This window comes from Gobio gobio (genome assembly GCF_949357685.1).
Source record: "Gobio gobio genome assembly, chromosome: 6".
Taxonomy (NCBI): Eukaryota; Metazoa; Chordata; class Actinopteri; order Cypriniformes; family Gobionidae; genus Gobio; species Gobio gobio.
This window is the reverse complement of record NC_137102.1, coordinates 59,409,637-59,431,415: the sequence shown is the minus strand read 5'-3', so window position 1 is coordinate 59,431,415 and position 21,779 is coordinate 59,409,637. Positions and strand designations below refer to the sequence as shown.

The window sequence follows — 21,779 nt, the reverse complement described above, 5'->3', positions numbered from 1 at the left end:
TCGAACGACATGAGGGTAAGTAATTAATGACAGAATTTTCATTTTTGGGTGAACTAACCCTTTAAGGGTTTTGACTGAGAGGCCAACTGGAATACAATCATAACAGTCCTTCAGAAACAAACATATACGCCATTGTAATTTATAATAATATCATTATTATAATACAATTTCGAGTCAGTGTGTACTGTGTAGATATTAAAAAGTCTCCATGGAACTTACAGTATATAGGAACTTTTAGCGGTTTTATTTTTCTGTATTTATTATGGTTTCATCAATGCACTGGAGTTTTTTCTTTGTTTACCGACAAAAGAGCTTAAAATGAAGTTACGGTTAAATTGAGCGAACAGCCGCGCTGCTGGTCAGCGCTAGTTTTAATGCTTTTTGCAGGAGTAGTGACTGATGAGCTTCATTTATAATAGTGTGTATGTGTCATTACTGATAATAGGATGGAATATAGTTTCAATCTTCCCGGGACTATTAACATATGAACCATGTTAGCCAAAGCCTCTCTAACCACATGACTGATAAACGCCATTTTGTACATTCTGAAACTGTATATATTTCAAGGAAACAATTGCAATTAATCATTTAGTTTGTAAACTTAAACATTCTTTGCCATTAATGCATTAAAATATTCACAACACCATAATAAAACCCATTCATTAAACAAAAGTTGATTTATTTTTTAATGTGCAAAAACAAACAATCCAAGATTCAAGTTAAATCACAAGAATCTCAATATTAAAACAAAAGCATGAAAGAAAAATAAAGGCGTGACACACTCGTCTTCACTGTACGAGCCTGTATGTGATGTATCGCCCAGCCGTCTCACTGGGCCGGATGATCTTCACCACCTGTTACACAGAGAACAACGTCTTTAACCCTGAAACACACACCTCGGGTCTTTAGCGACCCGGGACGTCATTCACAACCTTTATAACAAGAAAAACATGTTCATTTTTTGTAAATATTGTATAGGGTCGCTAATGACCTGAGGTGTGTAACAGTGTAAGTATATATTTTTTCTGCACAACAATAATTGAATCTTTAATGACGGAATAAGTGCAATTCACATTTATTCCACAAGGTGGAACTGAAAAATCGCACCAGTTGTGGAGTCTTTTTTTTTTTAGGATTCCTGCAGGATCGTCCGTAAAAAAAAAAATGTTTTTGACGACATCTGTGGCTGCAAGCTATTAAACGGAGGGCGGTGTGTTAATGATGTCACGCAGGTGGTGGAGTAATAACTGCTTTTAATCAATGAGTTTGGAGATCGAATTCATGATAGATTTTTTGCTATAAATTATGGACATGGTATCTGAGGAGTAATTCTCTTTTTTTCCTCGTTATTTTGCTTTATTTTCCAGAATTAATCATAAGCTCGTTCTTACTAGGGCATGTACGTACATGCCCACTGTTCAAAAATGGTGCTTTAAATCTCTTCACAGACATAAATGACATGTATTCGAAATAAAAGATATGATTGAGCTGGATGTCAGCTTGCTAATTTTGCTCAAGGTAAGGATTTATTAAGTCGCCCATTGCAAACAAGAAACTCTGCTTCTAACCACAGGTCGAGAGCTGTCGTTCCAAACACTATTTTGCGATGCCGTTTGCGAATGTTCGTTCAAACTATGGTTTCGGGAAACACAGACTCGTTGAATGTTGATAACGACAGAACTTGCCACCATAGATGGCTAACGATGCTTTTGCATATTAATTTAATCTTGCACAAACACATTGGTACGTTTCTAGTCATTGTCTGTGTTTTATATGTGCTTTATAAATACTTGCCCTCTGTAGTGAACCTAAGCCACTGGTCCATTACCTGGTGCTCTGAAATTCAGTGACTAAGCCAAGGTAAAAGAGTAAAGTGATACAAAAAGTGGTAGTAGTTAGACGCAGGCTAGCGCCAACATTGTGACAACAACGCTAGAGTTAAGCCATGGTAAGTAAACAATGTTTTCTGTAAACTGTAGACTGATTTAATAGCAGAGGTGTCAAAAGTATTCGCATTCATTACTCGGGTAGAAGTATAGATACTAGGGTTTAAAAAGACTTCTGTAGTATAAACTTTTTACTCAAGTAAAAGTACTGGTTTCAAAACTACTTAAAGTATAAAAGTAAAAGTAATGTAAGGGGGGGGAAATGCCATTAAAGGGATAGTTCACCAAAAAATGAAAATTGTCATCATTTGTTGTTCCAAACCTGTATGAGTTTATAAGATATTTTGAAGAATGTTTGTAACCAAGCAGATAGAGCAAACATTGACTACCATAATATTTTCCCCTACTATGGCAGTCAATGGTTGCATATAATCTGCTTGGTTACAAACATTCTTCAAAATATCTTCAGAACAAAGAAACTCATACAGCTTTGGAACAACTTGAGGGTGAGTAAATGATGACAATTTTAATTTTTTGGTGAAGTATCCCTTTAAGGACAAAAGATTAGGCCGCGCCACAGTGCATACCCCACCTCCTCAAAAAAACATTTTTCTAAAGGCCATAATGACTATAATGTTATATTAAAAAGTTAATGTTGAAAATGTTTAGGTGCACTAGGCTACCCGTTTCAGCCGCATATATTCACATTGAAAATGAACGCATTTTAGGACAATGCAAATACATTAAAGAACCATACGTGTACTACCGAGCATTAACGCGTTTCATGCAGTGGAAGATTTGCAAAAAGTCAAAATTCAGAGACATGTTATCAATAACCATTTTTTGAATGCGTGATCAGTGTTGCCAGATTGGGTCGACGATTTCCACCCCAAAAACTCACTAAATGTACATTTATATTCAAAAAATGGTTATTGATAACATGCTTCTGAATTTTGACTTTTTGCACCTTTAAAATACTTATAGGCAACTAGTCACTCCAAGAAAAAAAAAAAAAAAACTTTAACTGCCAAAATAATGTGATATTTTATTGCCATACCAATCAAGGTTGATAAGCAAGTTACCATTTTATCTCCTGAAAACATAACATTGATGATTTAAAAAAAACATCCCTGTAAAACGGATCAAATATCCAAGGAATGAAAACATGCCGAAATGGAATAGGAGTAATGAGGCTATTATTAAAATGTAAGGAGTAGAAAGTACAGATAATTGCTTGAAAATGTAAGTAGTAGAAATTAAAAGTAGGCTGAAAAATAATTACTCCAGTATAGAATCCCAAAATTTCTGCTTAAAGGGTTAGTTCACCCAAAAATGAAAATTCTGTCATTAATTCCTCATCCTCATGTCGTTCGACACCCGTCAGACCTCCGTTCATCTTCAGACACAAATGAAGATATTTTAGTGTAAAGCTGATGCTGAGAAAGGCTTCAGATAGGCCTCCATTGGCATTCAGTACATTTACACTCACAAGACCCATAAAAGGCACTAAAAACGCCGTTACAAAGTCCATCTCACCACAGTGGCTCTACAATCATCTTACGATGCGACGACAATAGTTTTTGTGCGCAAAAAAAAAATCTAAATAACGCCTTTATCCAACTTGTTCTTGTCTTCCGTGTGTGTCTCCACGACGCATGCGTGAGAATATGACGCAGATCCAGCGTTCGGACACATGACCCAGAAGCGATTTGTTTACAAGCAGAGGAAGACGCGCGTGTCTAAGCTGTTGAATTCTACATTGATCGTGCTTTAGGTCTCGGCGTAGTTCTCAAAATGGGGTAAAGTGTGCATTTCATGGATTCCCGAACGCCGGATCTGCGTCATATTCTCGCGCATGCGTCGTGGAGGCACACACGGAAGACGAGAACAAGTTGGATAAAGGTGTTATTTTGATTTTTTTTTGCGCACAAAAACTATTGTCGTCGCATCGTAAGATTATTGTAGAGTCACTGTGGTGAGATGGACTTTGTAACGATGTTTTTAGTGCCTTTTATGGGTCTTGTGAGTGTAAATGTACTGAATGCCAATGGAGGCCTATCTGAAGCCTTTCTCAGCATCAGCTTTACACTAAAATATCTTCATTTGTGTCTGAAGATGAACGGAGGTCTGACGGGTGTCGAACGACATGAGGATGAGGAATTAATGACAGAATTTTCATTTTTGGGTGAATTAACCCTTTAAGTAAGGTAACAAAGTATTTGTCCTTGACACCTCTGTTTAATAGTTAGGTGAAGTTTGATATCTGGCTATAATTGTGACCTGTGGCATGCTAGACTATCTTTACATTAGCGCTTTCACTATGACAACAGTAGATCGCGTTGTTTTTCTGACCCCATGCTGCGCGAACCCAGCGATGTTTACAAACAATGAAGGGTCGCTAAAGACCCCAATATGTAAGAATGAGTGGCGTAACAGTCATGCATTTAAGGGTTAATGGATATAATACTCTCACCCCATGATAGTAAAAGTAAAGTGCTCCAGATTGCAACTTGCACACAAGTTTTCAGATCAAATGTTTCTCTCACCTGCCCTCGTTTCAGCCCAAAATATCGTGCCACGGGATCTCCACACTGAATTCTGGGTAACTGGCTCTCCTTGAGCTTACTGATGACAGTCAAGAAAAGCTGTTGACAGGTGATGTCACAGAAGCCAAATACTAGTCAATCTGTGTGTGTGTGTGTGTGTGTGTGTGTGTGTGTGTGTGTGTGTGTGTGTGTGTGTGTATAAATACTCACATGTTTAACTGGCATGAGAGAATATGTGGGTTTGGAGCAGGACGACCTGTTTTTCTGACCAATAGCGAGTGTGTGAGTGTGTGGGAAACCTGTTTGACAACAGTATTTCTGGCATTGGGTTTAACACTTTAATCACTTCAGATCTGGATACTATCTGGCCAGCAGCTCCCTCACTTCCTCTTTAGACATGACGATGTGTTCAGGGACCAACTGCAAGAGACAGAGACAATCATAGCAAGAAAATAACATTTCATGATTTCTAGAGGAAAAAAAAAAAATATATATATTTTTTAATAAATCCATATATTGTATGGATTTAAATATTTGTATTCATAATATTTATATTATTATTTTAACATTTTTAATTAAAATATATTCATTCTAATAATTGATAATAGAATGAGAGAGATTTATTAGAATTTTTATTCATTTAATAGCAGATGTTAAATGTTCATCATATCAAATCGCGATATTTGTTAATATAACAAATCTCAGTATGACTTTAATAAATAATATTTTCTATACTTTTTTCTTAAATACTAAACACTAACATTTTAAATATTCATATTATTAAATGTTTATTAATATAACAAATCTAAACATGTTTTTAATAAATAATAATTTATATTCATAATTCATTAACATAATTCATTAACGTTCTTAAATACTGTAGGCTTCAATTCATATTTAAAATATTCATATTATAAAATATTTTTGTGTAATATTTGTTAATATACTGATAAAAAAAATCATATTGCAATTAACGTTCTTAGATACTATACACTTTAATAAATATTTTATATATATATTCATAATATTTATATTAATGTTCTTAAATACTATAAGCTTTAATAAATATTTTATATATATATATATATATATATATATTCACAATATTTATATTATAAATGTTCTTAAATACTATAAGCTTTAATATGTTATAATTTATATATTCATAATATTTATATTAATGTTCTTGTTATAAAATATTCATTTTATAAAAAATGTTGTGCAATTACAAATTGAATTTGTTATTATAACAAATATTGCACAGAAATATTTTATAATATGAATATTTAAATATTAATGAATGTGTATTATATTAAATCGAATATTTTAATAAATAATATTTTATATTCTTAATATTTATATTTTTAACGTTTTAAATACTATACGCTTTAATTAATATTTTAAATATTCATATTATAAAATATTTGTGTGCAATATTTGTTATAATAACAAATCTCAATATATTCATAACATTTATATTATTAATGTTCTTAAATACTATATTTAATAATAGTTAATATTTTAAATATTTATATAAAATGTGCGTGCTTGGGTTCAAATTATACTAATATTTTGAATAGAGAGAGTAGTTTTAGTTCTTTTAACAGCAGATATTAATCATATCCCAGCTCAAAGCGTATATATTATATTATAAAGAATGTAACGGATGCTTCTGTGAGTGAAGGCGTCTCACCTCATGCTCTGTGATGTTTATGAGCAGCTCTTGCTGTTGGAACTGCTCCAGGATGTATTTTGGTGCCATATCAACCAAAGACTGCAAAAGAATCATCATCATCATCATCATCATCTTCATCAGCAGGTGAGATCGGCTCAGGTGAGAGGATCTGAGTGTACCTGTTTAGCAGACGGAGTCATGCCCGTCTGCACCACGATAACGGCCCGGGTGATGTTTTCCTCCTGCATCCGCTGGCAGTACATCTTGATGGTCTTGATGCCCACTTTCGGCTCCTCTGTGATGCAGAATATAGTCATGTGCAGGCAGAGATGTATAAAGTACTAGATACACATACTTGAGTAAAAGTACAAGTTCCTTATCAAAAAAGTGACTTGAGTAGAAGTTGAAGTGCTCTTTAAGCACCACACTTAAGTAGAAGTACTAAAGTATTCAACATTTTTTGTACTTAAGTATTGTAAGTAGTTTATTTTAAAATGTACTACTCAAGTACTGAAAGTAAAAGTACAAGTATTGTGTTATGTAGTTATTAAAGAAAGTAGTCAAAAGTTTGAACATCATATTGTTTTTATTATTTCAAATGATTAAGCTAAAGGACAATCACGGTGTTGGTAGGTAATTTTTCTACATATTGTCATATAAATAACCTGAAAATACTGTAGTTCATTAACATTAAATCTTACTAACCACTCTTACTAAAAAAAAAATGGGGTAAGCACACTTATATTCTCATTTCAAGAGGTGTTCTGAGTAAATGATTTGTTTGTAACACTTTACAATATGGTTTGATTTGTTAACATTACATTAGTTAATGTATTAGACTAATAACTAACATGAACTAACCATGATCAATACATTTGTTACTGTATTTATTAATCTTTGTTAATCTTAGTTAATAAAAATACAGCTGTTCATTGTTTGTATATGTTACTTCACAGTGCACATTAACTATGTAAACAAATAGAGAGCAATTTGAGCGCAAGACGCTAGTGTTGTTTTAAAGACAGTGAATGCGCGCTCGCGGGGCTCTCGCGCACTCTCTCTCTCTCGCGCGCGCTCTGTCTCTCTCTCTCTCTCTCGCACTCTCGCGCGCTCTCTCTCTCTCTCTCTCATGCGCGGTAATGTGGGTTTGGAATGGAATGATTCGTAACATTTGTATAATTGTAACGAGTAACGATGCAGCACATAAAAAAAATATCGGAGTAAAAGTATTAAACTCATCGAAAATATGTACTGAAGTAAAAGTGGAAGTAGGAGAAAAAATTAATACTCTAGTAAAGTACAGATACTGCCTTTTAGTACTTAAGTACAGTAGTGAAGTAGTTCTACTTCGTTACTATACATCTCTGCGTGCAGGGTTCCCACGCTTCTTGAAAGTTCAGACACATGTATTCAAGGCCTGGAAAGTACTTGAAAACAAACATAGGCCCGTGAAAGTGCTTGAATTAAAGCTACACTGTGTAACTTTTTTAGTTTATTCTTAGCTAAAAACACTTAGTTCTTTCAAAAATATATGTGCTCATTAATGTATATTTACTTCTTTCAAGTAATAAAGTATTCTCGTAAGTTTATAATATGCCATTGAAAATACATACGGGTGACGGTCGCCATGTTGCCCCTCCATCTTGAAAGTACATTAGCCAAAGAGGGACATACCCGTAAATTCAAGCTTCGCCTTTCACGTTTTAACACTCGATGGCACCGTGTCGAATGTGGACGAGGTCGAACTGGAAGCCGTGTTAATCTTGGACTAAATCGGCCACCGTAGGAGTTAAAACGAAATCGGAATTGAGAGGAAGAGAAACTAATATTCACTGGATGGTCATATACCTTTTCATCACTAGATGCGGGAAGATATCACACACTGTAGCTTTAAGCATGAACTGTATTTTGTTAGAGTAGCATGGTGCTATTACAAACATTGGCCTTCATGCGCTGCCAAAGCCAGAACAAAACCGCATTACGGGAGGAAGCCATTTCAATATATTTCTGCTGTTCCAGAAGCGCCATCTACTGTCAAAAGCCCTATTCGTACGGTAGTTGTTTCTCGTGGGGTCATAAGGTATTTTCATCATTGTCAGGGGCTAGTCAGAGATTTTATTGATGTCCGAATCCAGAATGTCTGTTTTTCTCCCACCACCCGTATAAAAATCCCCGGCCGGATTACCTCCTGCTTTTAGACAAACACCAACGACGTGTGGTGATTTAATTAGCGTCCAAATCCCCATCTCTGAGTTTAAGATGAGATCACTTCAAAATTCCCTGTTTATATCCTTTTTGACCACTGCAGGCCACCATACGGTTGCGCTTTGCTGTAATTTGGATGCATTTTAAATATCTAGACTTTCATTACTGAAATGCTGGCGAGTATTTACAAGAGCAATATTTCATCACCGCTCTAAAAATAAACAGAAGAAAAGCACGTAAACATTTGAAATGGGCCGTTATTACGGCAGCGATTATATCTGTTAAATATAATATATGTGCAGGTCTTAAAAGCCTTCAAACTGATTTTTAAAAAGGTACAGGTGATTTAATAAATAATTTTGCATATTTTTAATGCCTAACAATTAACTTGTCCATATCTTTTCATTTAATTGGAAAATTCATGTATAAATGTTATCTCTATATTTTGATGTTATAATGAAGTAGCCTGGCGTGGCCATACTCAATTCTAGTCAGAATATGAGTCTGGTGCCGCTCCATTGAGCTTTGATTATGGGGCGTGTTTCAACCGAGCCAGGAAAGACCTCAATTGGATAGACCCACAACCAATCAGAGCAACGGAGCGACGCGTAACGTTAGTTGTCAAATGTCAACAGAACTCAACTGCACTGTGTTGCCAAGTCCGTGTTTTTCTCCATGTCCGCGGGTTGAAGCGACCCCAATTATGTGATTATATAAACCCAGGAATGCGAATTTTAGCAGGCAACCATGCCAAAATAACATATTTTGCCAACCAAACGCCATTTTCCGGAGAACCCCCCGGAAAGTTATTGTTTTGGGCTATAGTTTTGAGTAGCAATTGTGCGCGACGTTGCAAAAACACTTGGAAACCCTGTCTGCACGCACGCTGGATTAAGTAACGTTACAAGAAAAAGATGAGTGTAAACGATCTTTGCCAGTAATAAAATAATTTAAGGATACACAGAGTACTTACCAACACGATCATCGTTTCTGAGAGAAATAGTGAAGGTGAATGTATATACGAACAAGTTCTCCGTTTAGGATTAGAACAAACTCAACCCAAGAGCCTTCGATGACGTGGATGATTACGTTACTGTTGATCATCTGTCCATCATCGTCTAAAGCCCGCCCTGATGATTTCATTGGTCCGAACAGTTTCTGTTCGGGCATAATTACTCCTCTATGGAGCGAGTCCAGACCGAATTGCCAGAGCAAAACATTTTGTGGGCGGGGCTAAATTCGGCTGGCATCCAGGCTACTAATGAAGTAATGATTTATAAAAAAGAACAAACTAGCGTGAAATAAATGTTAACAGCAGGAATAAGAGCTGCAAACTGCATCTCTCGTTAAAACTCGCTCGCTCTTTTACACCAGCCTCTTTGCTCATTGGATTTTGTCAAATTGGAAATTTTTCCTCATTAGAAATTGTATTTTAGTTGTCAGTATATTCCTTAACGTTACTGCATTAATGATAGACACAGGTACAGCAGGTCTTTGATATATTGGCAGTAACACACACACACAGGGTTCCCACTCTTTTTCAGCAACCATTTTCCAGTACATTTTCAATTTTACTATGGCGGGAATAAAAGACAAGGATCATGCCAAATATTGCTTTCTAAACCTTTAAAAGCCGTACAGTTTATTGCCATTACTGAACAATCCAGCATTTTTCAATATGAGCTCTTAATCATACATTATGACTGGAAGTTTGTTTACACCACAGAATAGAAAGAAAAGGTAATTGAGACTTTTTATCTCGCTATTCTGACTCTCGCAATTGCGAGTTTACATATTTGTGATATAAACGCAAAAATTTTCGCAATTCTTTTTTCCTCAGAATTTGACTTTATAACTTGCAATTGCAGTTTAGATCTCACAATTCTGAGAAAAGAAGTAAGACTTGCAAGACATAAACTCGCAACTGTGCAAAAAAGTCAATTGTGAAGAAAAGACTTGAGAGTTTAAATCACGCAATTCTGACTTTATAACACACAAATGTTACTTTATATCAAAGTGATGTGATTAGGTAGCAGCTTACGAGTTAACATTCACTGAGCAGTTAATAGCATTAGCATTAGCTAACGGCTGCAAGTGGCAACACAAGACTAAACATCATTATTCAAAAATACTACTCACACGCATCAAACTCAGCGTTCCTGAACATGTGCTTTCTGTAACTAGCGCTAATTGTTTGGGCCAGCGATAAACTCTTTATACTCGGCTAAAGAAATAACTTTTTTTTAAGAATTTTCCCAGACGACAACAAGATTTTCCAGGACATTTTACATTCTCTCATTTTCAATGTGTTTTCCTGGACGAGTGGGAACCCTGACCCACCTTTATCGTATTTGTTGTGCTTGATTTAAAATAAAAGGTGCTTTAAAAAGTCCTTGAATCTGGTGTTCATGAGAGTGGGAACCCTGCATGTGACCGCTCATACCCCTTTTCCACCAAGGCAGTGCTAGAGCTAGTTCAGAGCCAGAGCTAGTCCCAGTTCATAGTTGGTTCGACTGAGGAGCTTCTAAGAACCGTTTGCTTTTCCACATGCTGAGAGCCACAACAGAGCCAGGTCTTACGTCACTGTATACATCTCATCTCTCTCAGCAACGCTAGCGTGGCAGCGGCAGTGTTGCCAAGTCTGTGGTTTTGCCGCGGGCTGTTTTTTCATGTCCGCGGGATGAAGCGACCCCAATTATGTGATATTTAGCCCCGGGAATGCGAATTTTAGTAGGCAACCATGCCAAAAAACACATATTTTACCCCCAAATGTGATTTTTACAGGGGAATCCCCCCCGGAACGCGATTGGACTTGTTTTGAGTAGCAATTGGGGGGGTTTTGTTGTGAAAACCTGGCAACCCTGGGCAGCGGGAAACACACACACACACCAGGCTTGTTCGAGATGCATCGGCGCTGCGCAGACCGATCCACGTATGATATAAAAAAAACGCATGAGTGAATCAAAAGCATAAGGAGTCGTGTGCTCTCGCTGGACTCGTGATCATACGGCGATCGGTCTCTGCACAGCACCGCTGCGAACAAGCCTTCCATCAACAATGCAAACGTTGCGTTACTATTGATTCACATGGCTTTACGATCCTACATCGGCATCAAAACACAACGAAAACACAGCGAATCCAACGCATTCATGCAGTTCGCCTTAATTTGTACGAGCTGTTAGCTCCATTAGCTGCTATTTCAAACATGGCGGATCTCCAGTTTGTGTTGGTCTTGTTGACCCCGCCCCCAGCGTCTGACGTAATCGGTTCTTACTTCTAGCCCTGTTCTAGCCCAGCAATGTTTTGGTGCTACTTAAGAACCACTTTTCCTGGCTCGGAGCTGGGGCTTTGGGTGTGGAAACACAAAGAACCGATTTGAAACTAGGCTCTGGCTCCGATCTAGCTCTAGCTCTGCTTTGGTGGAAAACTCAGGTGTGTCAGATCTCACCTGGGAAGAACACAAACATCTGGTCTGTGGGATCATCATTGTGAGCCACCAGCACAGTGAGATCGGTCCTCCTGGGTCGGCCCTCGCTGGGCCGGTCACCAAACTGACCTTTGAACTCATCCAGGGTCTGGTCCAGCTCATCTTGGGTCACCAGAAACCCTCGGTCATGGCACAGCTGCAACACAACACAGCTTATAGAAAACACACACACACACACACTCCTTCTACTCACTGTAGGACTGGTGTGCGTTTCGCTACATTTCATCATTTTATGATTAATAATTTTTATTTTAATAAAATGCTTTATATATATTTTTTTTACACTTTTTCTTCTATACTTTAATATTTTAAATGTTCATATTATAAAATATTTGTGCAATATTTGTAATATTGATATTAATGTTCTTAAATACTATACGCTTTAATGCATATTTTAAATATTCATATTAAAACATTTTATATATTATAATATATAAATTATATATTTTACAATTAATATATAAATCAAATTGTTTTATAATAATTTTTACATTCATAATATTGATATTAATGTTCTTAAATAATATATATACATGTATTTAATATATGCTTTAATGCATATTTTAAATATTCATATACATTTTTTTGTGCAATATTTGTTAATAACAAATAAAAATGTCGTATAATAATTTACATATTGATATTAATGATGTTCTTAAATACTATATTATAACATTTTGTACAATTAATATAAATCAAATTGTTTTATAATAACTTTTACACTCATAAGATTGATATTAATATACTTAAATAAAAACTTTAAAGCATATTTTAAATATTCACATTGTAAAATAGTTGTGCAACATTTAATATAACATCAAAATAATTCATAATTTTTACATTCATAATATTGATATTAATGTTCCTAAATACTATATACGCTTTAAAGGATATTTTAAATATTCATGTTATAACATTTTGTACAATTAATATAAATCAAATTGTTTTTAAATAATTTTTACATTCATAATATTGATATTAATTTTCTTAAATAATTTTATATATATATGTAACGCGTATTTAATATACACTTTAATGCATATTTTAAATATTCATACATATTTGTGCAATATTTATTTGTTAATAAAACAAAATGTTTTATAAAAAGATTTACACATATTTATAATATTAATTATTAATGTTCTTAAATACTATACGCTTAATGTATTTTTTAAATATTCATAACATTTGTGCAATATTTAATATAACAAATAAAAATAATTAATATAAATATTATTAAAGTAAAAAAATATGAATGTTCTTAAATAATATACGCTTTAATTCATATTTAATAAACATCAAAATCAAAAATGTTTTTATAACTTTTACAATCATAATATTGATATTAATGTTCTTAAATATATGCTTAATGCATATTTTAAATATTCATATTATAATTTTTTGTGCAATATTTGTTAATAACAAATCAAATTTTAATAATAATTTACATAATATTTATAATAATGTTCTTAAATACTAAATGCTTTAATACATATTTTAAATATTCATATTATAAAATTTTTGTGCAATATTTTTAAATATAATAAATAAACATACATTCATAATACTTATATTAATGTTTTTAAATACTATAAGCTTAAACAAATCTCAATATGATTTATAATAATAATTGTATATATTAATATTATTATTATATATAATAATACCAGTGTCTTATGATCGCGTGTAATGTAAACAAACACCACGCGAGTTATAAATGGCGAACCGCCGCCGCTCAGTCCTCATTCACACCTGCATTATGGTCTTGCGAATCTTCCATAATCGATAAGCCTCCTCCTCGTCGTCCATTTGAGCGATTTACTGAGTAATAAAGCCCAAAAACACTCCTTTCAAACCACGCGCGCGTCCTTTCATAGGTCACGTGCTCACAGAGGAGGCGAAGGACCCCTGGATGGTGTCTACTTTATTGCCTGGCACAACATAATTAACGCGTTCTGTTTGATCACCCGCCAGCCGGGCGAATGAAGATAACGGCGCAATGTTTAACGTTGACTGACGTTTTACTGGTATTTTGGTGCTGATGTGAGAACGGTCTCTTACTGGTAAAACGCCGGAACGCCGTTGTATGTGTGAACAGCACATTTTAGCCTATTTAAGTCATTCCTCGCACACAATTTGAAGAGACTCAAACGGACATTTTATACTCCTTTTTGTGAAGAAAAGGTACATATTTTATGAGTGTGTAGCAGAAGGAGCTGCCATTGGCCGTGAGACACGCCACACCCCCGGTTTCTCACGGTCGGGCAAATGCCTGAAAGATGAATTGATCTACTATTGATCTACTATTGATCTGCTGTAGATCTACCTGATGAAGCCACTCGTGATCGAGTTATACTTTCGCTGAGGGGATTCAAGATAAACACGGTGTAGCGCGACCGACATCTACCGTACATTCCGTTTTGGGTTCTGGCGAGAACGAGCCTGTAATGAGCGAAGCGGACCGGTGTGTCAAAAATATGATTTTAAATGTCTTCATTATTAGATAAAAAGTAAAAAAATATGATCTTAAAAGTCTTCATTATTAGATAAAAGTCAGAAATATGATTTTAAATGTCTTCATTATTAGATAAAAAGTAAAAAAATATGATCTTAAAAGTCTTCATTATTAGATAAAAGTCAGAAATATGATTTTAAATGTCTTCATTATTAGATAAAAAGTCAAAAATATGATCTTAAAAGTCTTCATTATTAGATAAAAGTCCAAAATATGATTTTAAAAGTCCTCATTATTAGATAAAAGTCAAAAATATGATTTTAAATGTCTTCATTATTAGATAAAAAGTCAAAAATATGATTTTAAATGTCTTCATTATTAGATAAAAGTCAGAAATATGATTTTAAATGTCTTCATTATTAGATAAAAGTCAGAAATATGATTTTAAATGTCTTCATTATTAGATAAAAAGTAAAAAAAATGATCTTAAAAGTCTTCATTATTAGATAAAAGTCAGAAATATGATTTTAAATGTCTTCATTATTAGATAAAAAGTAAAAAAATATGATCTTAAAAGTCTTCATTATTAGATAAAAGTCAGAAATATGATTTTAAATGTCTTCATTATTAGATAAAAAGTCAAAAATATGATCTTAACCCTCTACTGCATAGCGTTGCTCTCAGGCAACGGAAAGTGTTTTTAAGTTTAATTTCCAGTACATGTTTCTTTAAATAATTGCAACCAATCAAAATGGTCAAATGATTGCTATAGAATGGTCCAATAAGGTGTGGGAGTCACTATAAAGCATCATTTGAAGGCGGGGCTTCCTTTTCTGACATGTGGTCACATGAGCACATGGTGTGAGAAGAAGGTAAGATTATTTGCTTCAGTAATCTTATTTACAATGACATGAACTGTAAATAAAAAATATATGTATGTGCATGAAGGTGTAGAGAAGTTGTTGTCAAGTTTTATTAACTTTTTTTTAATTTAGCATGTTTAGAAATTCAGTTTTTCTTCTTGTTGCCTCAGGGCAACGTTATGCGATAAGGGGTACTTTTTATGGAGGTCTTTGCTGACAATGTGTTTGGATGTTATCACACATCATTACATGTTATTTGTGCACAATATGGTAAAATAATAATAATAACTTCATAGCCACGCCCTAGCAACCAGTTACAGCACCCTAGCAACCATATATCAACATTAACGAGCCATATCTCAGTACCAGAGCATTGTAGAAATACAGAGTTTGGCTCTTTTGACTCAGACTGGCCAATAGTCTTTCAATATCACCCCATTAACTGTATAGCCACACCCTAGCAACCATTTAGAGCACCCTAGCAACCGTATTGCAACATAAAGAAGCCATATCTCAGCCCCAGAACATCGTACAGTCATGAGGGTGGGCTCTTTTGACTCAGACTGGCCAATAGTCTTTAAATATCACCCCAAGAACTGTATAGACACATCGTAGCAACCATGTACAGTACCCTAGCAACAGTACAAACACATTAATAAGCCATATCTCAGCCCCAGAACATCCTACAGACATGTTGCTTGGCTTTTTTGCATCCCAGTAGCATCCGAGAGGATTTTTTTTGCCACGGCAAGCACCACTCACATTTTCTTCAGGAAATGTACATTCTAGAGTGAGAAAGTGAACTGTTCAAACAGGTTCTACAGTGTTTGAAAAAAGAAAACTACCTCTGTTTGATGGATTGACAAATAAGTTTTAGTCAGATTAAATACTTTTTACTTGCTAAGACATATTTGAAGTGTTTTTAAAAGGAAAATTACCACTGTTTGATGTGTGTAAATGGACCAAATGCTACAATTAAATATTTGAAACCCATTATTAATTGAAAAGAGTGCCAGTTCCCTCTTGATTTTCCTAATAAACATTGAGACAATATCACATTTTTCTCTGTGATTTACTACCTATACTGCATAGCGTTGCCCTGAGGCAACAAAATAAAATCTGCTAAGGGGGTGGGTTTTTAAAAAAAAAAATTTTTGTTTGTTAATCTGTTATCTTAAATCTTCAAGAAAATAAGATAAAAAAAAAATTTTTAATGCAAAAACATAATTCATGCATTAGAGGGTTAAAAGTCTTCATTATTAGATAAAAGTCCAAAATATGATTTTAAAAGTCCTCATTATTAGATAAAAGTCAAAAATATGATTTTAAATGTCTTCATTATTAGATAAAAAGTCAAAAATATGATTTTAAATGTCTTCATTATTAGATAAAAGTCAAAAATATGATTTTAAATGTCTTCATTATTAGATAAAAGTCAGAAATATGATTTTAAATGTCTTCATTATTAGATAAAAAGTCAAAAATATGATCTTAAAAGTCTTCATTATTAGATAAAAGTCAAAAATGTTAGATAAAAGTCAAAAATATGATTTTAAATGTCTTCATTATTAGATAAAAAGTAAAAAAATATGATCTTAAATGTCTTCATTATTAGATAAAAGTCAGAAATATGATTTTAAATGTCTTCATTATTAGATAAAAAGTGAAAAAATATGATCTTAAAAGTCTTCATTATTAGATAAAAGTCAGAAATATGATTTTAAATGTCTTCATTATTAGATAAAAAGTAAAAAAAATGATCTTAAAAGTCTTCATTATTAGATAAAAGTCAGAAATATGATTTTAAATGTCTTCATTATTAGATAAAAAGTCAAAAATATGATCTTAAAAGTCTTCATTATTAGATAAAAGTCCAAAATATGATTTTAAAAGTCCTCATTATTAGATAAAAGTCAAAAATATGATTTTAAATGTCTTCATTATTAGATAAAAAGTCAAAAATATGATTTTAAATGTCTTCATTATTAGATAAAAGTCAGAAATATGATTTTAAATGTCTTCATTATTAGATAAAAGTCAGAAATATGATTTTAAATGTCTTCATTATTAGATAAAAGTCCAAAATATGATTTTAAAAGTCCTCATTATTAGATAAAAGTCAAAAATATGATTTTAAATGTCTTCATTATTAGATAAAAAGTCAAAAATATGATTTTAAATGTCTTCGTTATTAGATAAAAGTCAAAAATATGATTTTAAATGTCTTCATTATTAGATAAAAGTCAGAAATATGATTTTAAATGTCTTCATTATTAGATAAAAAGTCAAAAATATGATCTTAAAAGTCTTCATTATTAGATAAAAGTCAAAAATGTTAGATAAAAGTCAATATGATTTTAAATGTCTTCATTATTAGATAAAAAGTAAAAAAATATGATCTTAAATGTCTTCATTATTAGATAAAAGTCAGAAATATGATTTTAAATGTCTTCATTATTAGATAAAAAGTCAAAAATATGATTTTAAATGTCTTCATTATTAGATAAAAGTCAAAAATGTGATTTTAAATGTCTTCATTATTAGATAAAAAGTCAAAAATATGATTTTAAATGTCTTCATTATTAGATAAAAGTCAAAAATATGATTTTAAATGTCTTCATTATTAGATAAAAGTCAGAAATATGATTTTAAATGTCTTCATTATTAGATAAAAAATGCTTGTTAATTTTTTTTAAATGCGCTTTTAATTTTTTGATTCACACTATAATATTTATTTTATTGTTTTAATTGTGTGCAAGTTTTTACAACAGAAATGAATCAATCAAAACTGACTTTATCTCTTCATCTAAAACTAAAGTAATCTCCTGTCATCAGTGTGAAGCTGAAGCATCTGTGTGTGAAGAGCTGGACAAGTTCAGCCACAAAACTCACTTTTACTGTCTTTAGTAAATTCTGACAGTAGCTTTTTGACGCCAAAAGCAGGTTTTGCTGTGGCGTAGCTGTTAGTAAATCTGGCCCTTATACTGTAAAACATAATAAGTTGACTTTACTTAGAAAAAGTGAGGAAACCGATTGCCTTAAAATTTTCAAGTAAAGCAGAGTATTATTTTTTTGTCGGCTAAACTTAACAAAACTTGTACAGAAAACTTGTTAATGAAGTATACTTAACTCAAAATTATTAGTTATGTTAACTTGTTATTAGTGCTCACATTACTAAAATATTAGGAAACCGATTGCCTTAAAATTCTCAAGTAAGCTGAACTTAAAAAAATAAGTGAAGACAAAAAGCAACAACTGAACTCCATTCAACACTTATTTATTACTTATCAATAGTCTACAGGTACTAAAAACAATTAAGTAAGCATTACTTAATTGCATTAAGCTGTTCTTACTTAAACCGTTTAAGTTTTGTCAACTTAATTCTATCTGGGATCTGAGGAAGTGTACTCCCAGAGTGCATTGTGGCATGAATAAATGAATTGCTTCGTTTTACTATTTTTAGCTTTATTTTACTATTTGTCTTTTGTCAGTATAACCCGAACAATGACAGCAAGTAAAATAGTAAAGGTCGTATTAATAATAAAAATAAAAAAAATCCTTGTTACCATTGTTGTGTTTTGCATGCTGAATGTTGAAGTCAAGCATGACTTTTTATATAATTAATGTCAAATAATGATCTTTTAACATCATTATTGCTAATATTTATGGCATAACTTTTTAATTGAGTTGATATAATCCCTCTATATTTGTCACACTCAAGCATGGTCAAATGATTGTGACAAATATAGAGGGATTATATCAACTCAATTAAAAAGTTATGCCATAAATATTAGCAAAAATAATGTTAAAAGATCATTATTTGACATTACTTATATAGTTATGTCATACATCATTAATTGACAATTATTATTATATATATATATATATTACTTCACTTCTTTTGAAATCATACAACTATGATTTCTTGTTGCATTGCTGCATTAATAGGAAATTAATTACTATAATATGAATGAAGTTCCAAGTGTCCAACCAAAGGGAACACTGATCTCCATCATGGTGACCGGAAGTGGAGGAAATGAGTGAAAAGTCTATACAAAATTGCACCACCTCAAAAACACTTTGCCCGTCCGCCTGCTTGTTTTTTTGCTTTGGCAAAATGGTGCTCAAACCAGTCAAGTAATGTTTACTTGAGTTTTCTAAGTAACGAAGGCATAGCATGCAAATAGTTCAGATTACTTAATTGTTTTAAGTAAGTTCAACAAATTATTGGACATTAAGTAAAGTTTACTAAAAAAAGTCTTAGTAAGAACAACTGTTGGATTTTACTCTGCATCTGGTCAGTGAAGCGATGTTTCTTCTGGTCGTGATTCTTTGTGATGAAGAAAGTCCAGATGATCTTCAGCAAAGGCCGTCTCCAGCACCAGCAGCAGAGACTGATGAAGCTTCTTCTTATATTCCTCACACATGAACACATAGAGAACGGGGTTCAGAGAACTGTTCAGAAAAGCCAGACACACTATAAAAGGAGAAGTTTTAGAAAGGACTTCTCGAACATTGACATTCTGCTTATTCTCCACTGCACTTAATGAAACCAAACACAGTTTATGAATATGGTAAGGGAACCAACATATGAAAAAGGCCAGAACCACAGATATAATAAGACGATAAGATCTGAGATGCTTCCCCCTTCGGAGACGCTTGACCCGCACGCCGATGGCTAAATATGAAGATGCTATGATCAGGAAGGGGAAGAGAAAGCCCACTATGAGCCTGTATGTGAACAGAGGCTGCAAGTCTAGATGTGTGCTGCAGAAACTGACCACAAAAGGAAAGCTACAGCCAATGGATAAAACCCACACAATCATGCAAATGATCTGAGCCTTGACTAGAGTTCGTTTATTCCGAGCCCACACGGTCATCCATGTGCACAGACATCGGTCCAGACTGATCGCGGTCAGAAAGAAAACGCTTGCGAACATATTTAGTTCTGTCATGAAAGAGAGAAGCTTGGACAAAACGTAACCCAGTGGTCTGCCAAAGACCAAAACAAAGCGCAGGACTGGGGCGAAGGAGAAAAAGAAGTCTGCGATCGCCAAGTTGAGAAACCAAACGGAGTTGACCGTCGTCTTCATTTTGTAGCCGGTCACAAATATGACGAGGCCGTTTCCAACGAAGCCCACGATAAAGATGGCGAGATAAACGCAGAGACCGAAGATCTGGACGCTGGACAAGCCCTCTTTCCCCTGTGTGACCGCGGTCAGATTCTCATATCCCGAACTGATGCACACTATACCAGAGGAAGAGAAGGAGGAAACAACACAGTGAGAGCACAAACATGCAAAGTAAACTTTTTTGTTAGTGCTGGGCATCGATAAAAAAAAACAACAACTAATTAATCGCATTTTTTTCTGTAATTAATCGCAAGTTTTTAATATTTTGATATTGTAATAATTTCAGTTACTCTCCAAATTAAAGGGTTAGTTCACCCAAAAATGAAAATTCTGTCATTAATTCCTCACCCTCATGTCGTTCGACACCCGTCAGACCTCTGTTCATCTTCAGACACAAATGAAGATATTTTAGTGTAAAGCTGATGCTGAGAAAGGCTTCAGATAGGCCTCCATTGGCATTCAGTACATTTACACTCACAAGACCCATAAAAGGCACTTAAAACGTTGTTACAAAGTCCATCTCACCACAGTGACTCTACAATAATTTTACGATGCGACGACAATAGTTTTTGTGCGCAAAAAAAAAATCAAAATAACGACTTTATTCAACCTCTTCTTGTCTTCCGTGTGTGTCTCCACGACGCATGCGCGAGAATATGACGCAGATCCGGCGTTCGGGAATCCATGAAATGCACACTTAACCCCATTTGAGAACTACGCCGAGACCTAAAGCACGATCAATGTAGAATTCAACAGCTGAGATACGCGCGTCTTCCTCTGCTTGTAAACAAATCTCTTCTGGGTCATGTGTCCGAACGCCGGATCTGCGTCATATTCTCGCGCATGCGTCGTGGAGGCACACACGGAAGACAAGAACAAGCTGGATAAAGGCGTTATTTTGATTTTTTTTGCGCACAAAAATTATTGTTGTCGCATCGTAAAATTATTGTAGAGTCACTGTGGTGAGATAGACTTTGTAACGGCGTTTTTAGTGCCTTTTATGGGTCTTGTGAGTGTAAATGTACTGAATGCCAATGGAGGCCTATCTGAAGCCTTTCTCAGCATCAGCTTTACACTAAAATATCTTCATTTGTGTCTGAAGATGAACGGAGGTCTGACGGGTGTCGAACGACATGAGGGTGAGGAATTAATGACAGAATTTTCATTTTTGGGTGAACTAACCCTTTAATGTAGAAACAATTTATTGACAGAATATTTTAAATATGTGTTGTATTGTCATGTTTTTATGAATGAAGGCCAGTATCACTGATGTCTCTATGAAACATTAATGATGTTACATTACAGTATAACTGAAAGCTCCCAATCTCAACATTTATGAGGCTTTAAAAAATAACAACTTTTAATTTAAGTGAACTTAAAACAATCTTTACATAAACCCATTATAATAAATGTTATTTTTACTTGTGCCTTCCCTGTTAGACATATACAGAAATGTAATAGTTATCAAACACCTTTCATAACTGCATAAATAATACATGAAATATAGATTAATCATCATTAAAGCTACAA

At 33.8% G+C, this 21,779-nt stretch overlaps 2 protein-coding genes across 2 annotated transcripts; both read right to left on the bottom strand.

The window, feature by feature from the left end:
* Positions 1 to 664: 664 nt before the first annotated feature.
* polr2ea (RNA polymerase II, I and III subunit E, a) lies at positions 665 to 13,682 on the bottom strand. The gene is made up of 7 exons (XM_079819699.1): positions 13,552 to 13,682; positions 11,761 to 11,935; positions 6,287 to 6,402; positions 6,126 to 6,206; positions 4,794 to 4,852; positions 4,433 to 4,511; positions 665 to 854 (listed from the first exon to the last, which is right to left on the bottom strand). The coding sequence occupies exons 1-7, from the start codon at positions 13,606 to 13,608 to the stop codon at positions 789 to 791; spliced, it is 633 nt and encodes a 210-aa protein (XP_079675825.1). The 5' UTR covers positions 13,609 to 13,682; the 3' UTR covers positions 665 to 788.
* A 5,733-nt stretch (positions 13,683 to 19,415) lies between these two features.
* LOC307128601 (C3a anaphylatoxin chemotactic receptor-like) lies at positions 19,416 to 20,447 on the bottom strand (the record flags this gene model as incomplete). The annotated part of the gene is made up of 1 exon (XM_079820515.1): positions 19,416 to 20,447. One exon carries the CDS (start codon positions 20,445 to 20,447, stop codon positions 19,416 to 19,418), a length of 1,032 nt encoding a protein of 343 aa, XP_079676641.1.
* Between the last annotated feature and the right edge of the window lie 1,332 nt (positions 20,448 to 21,779).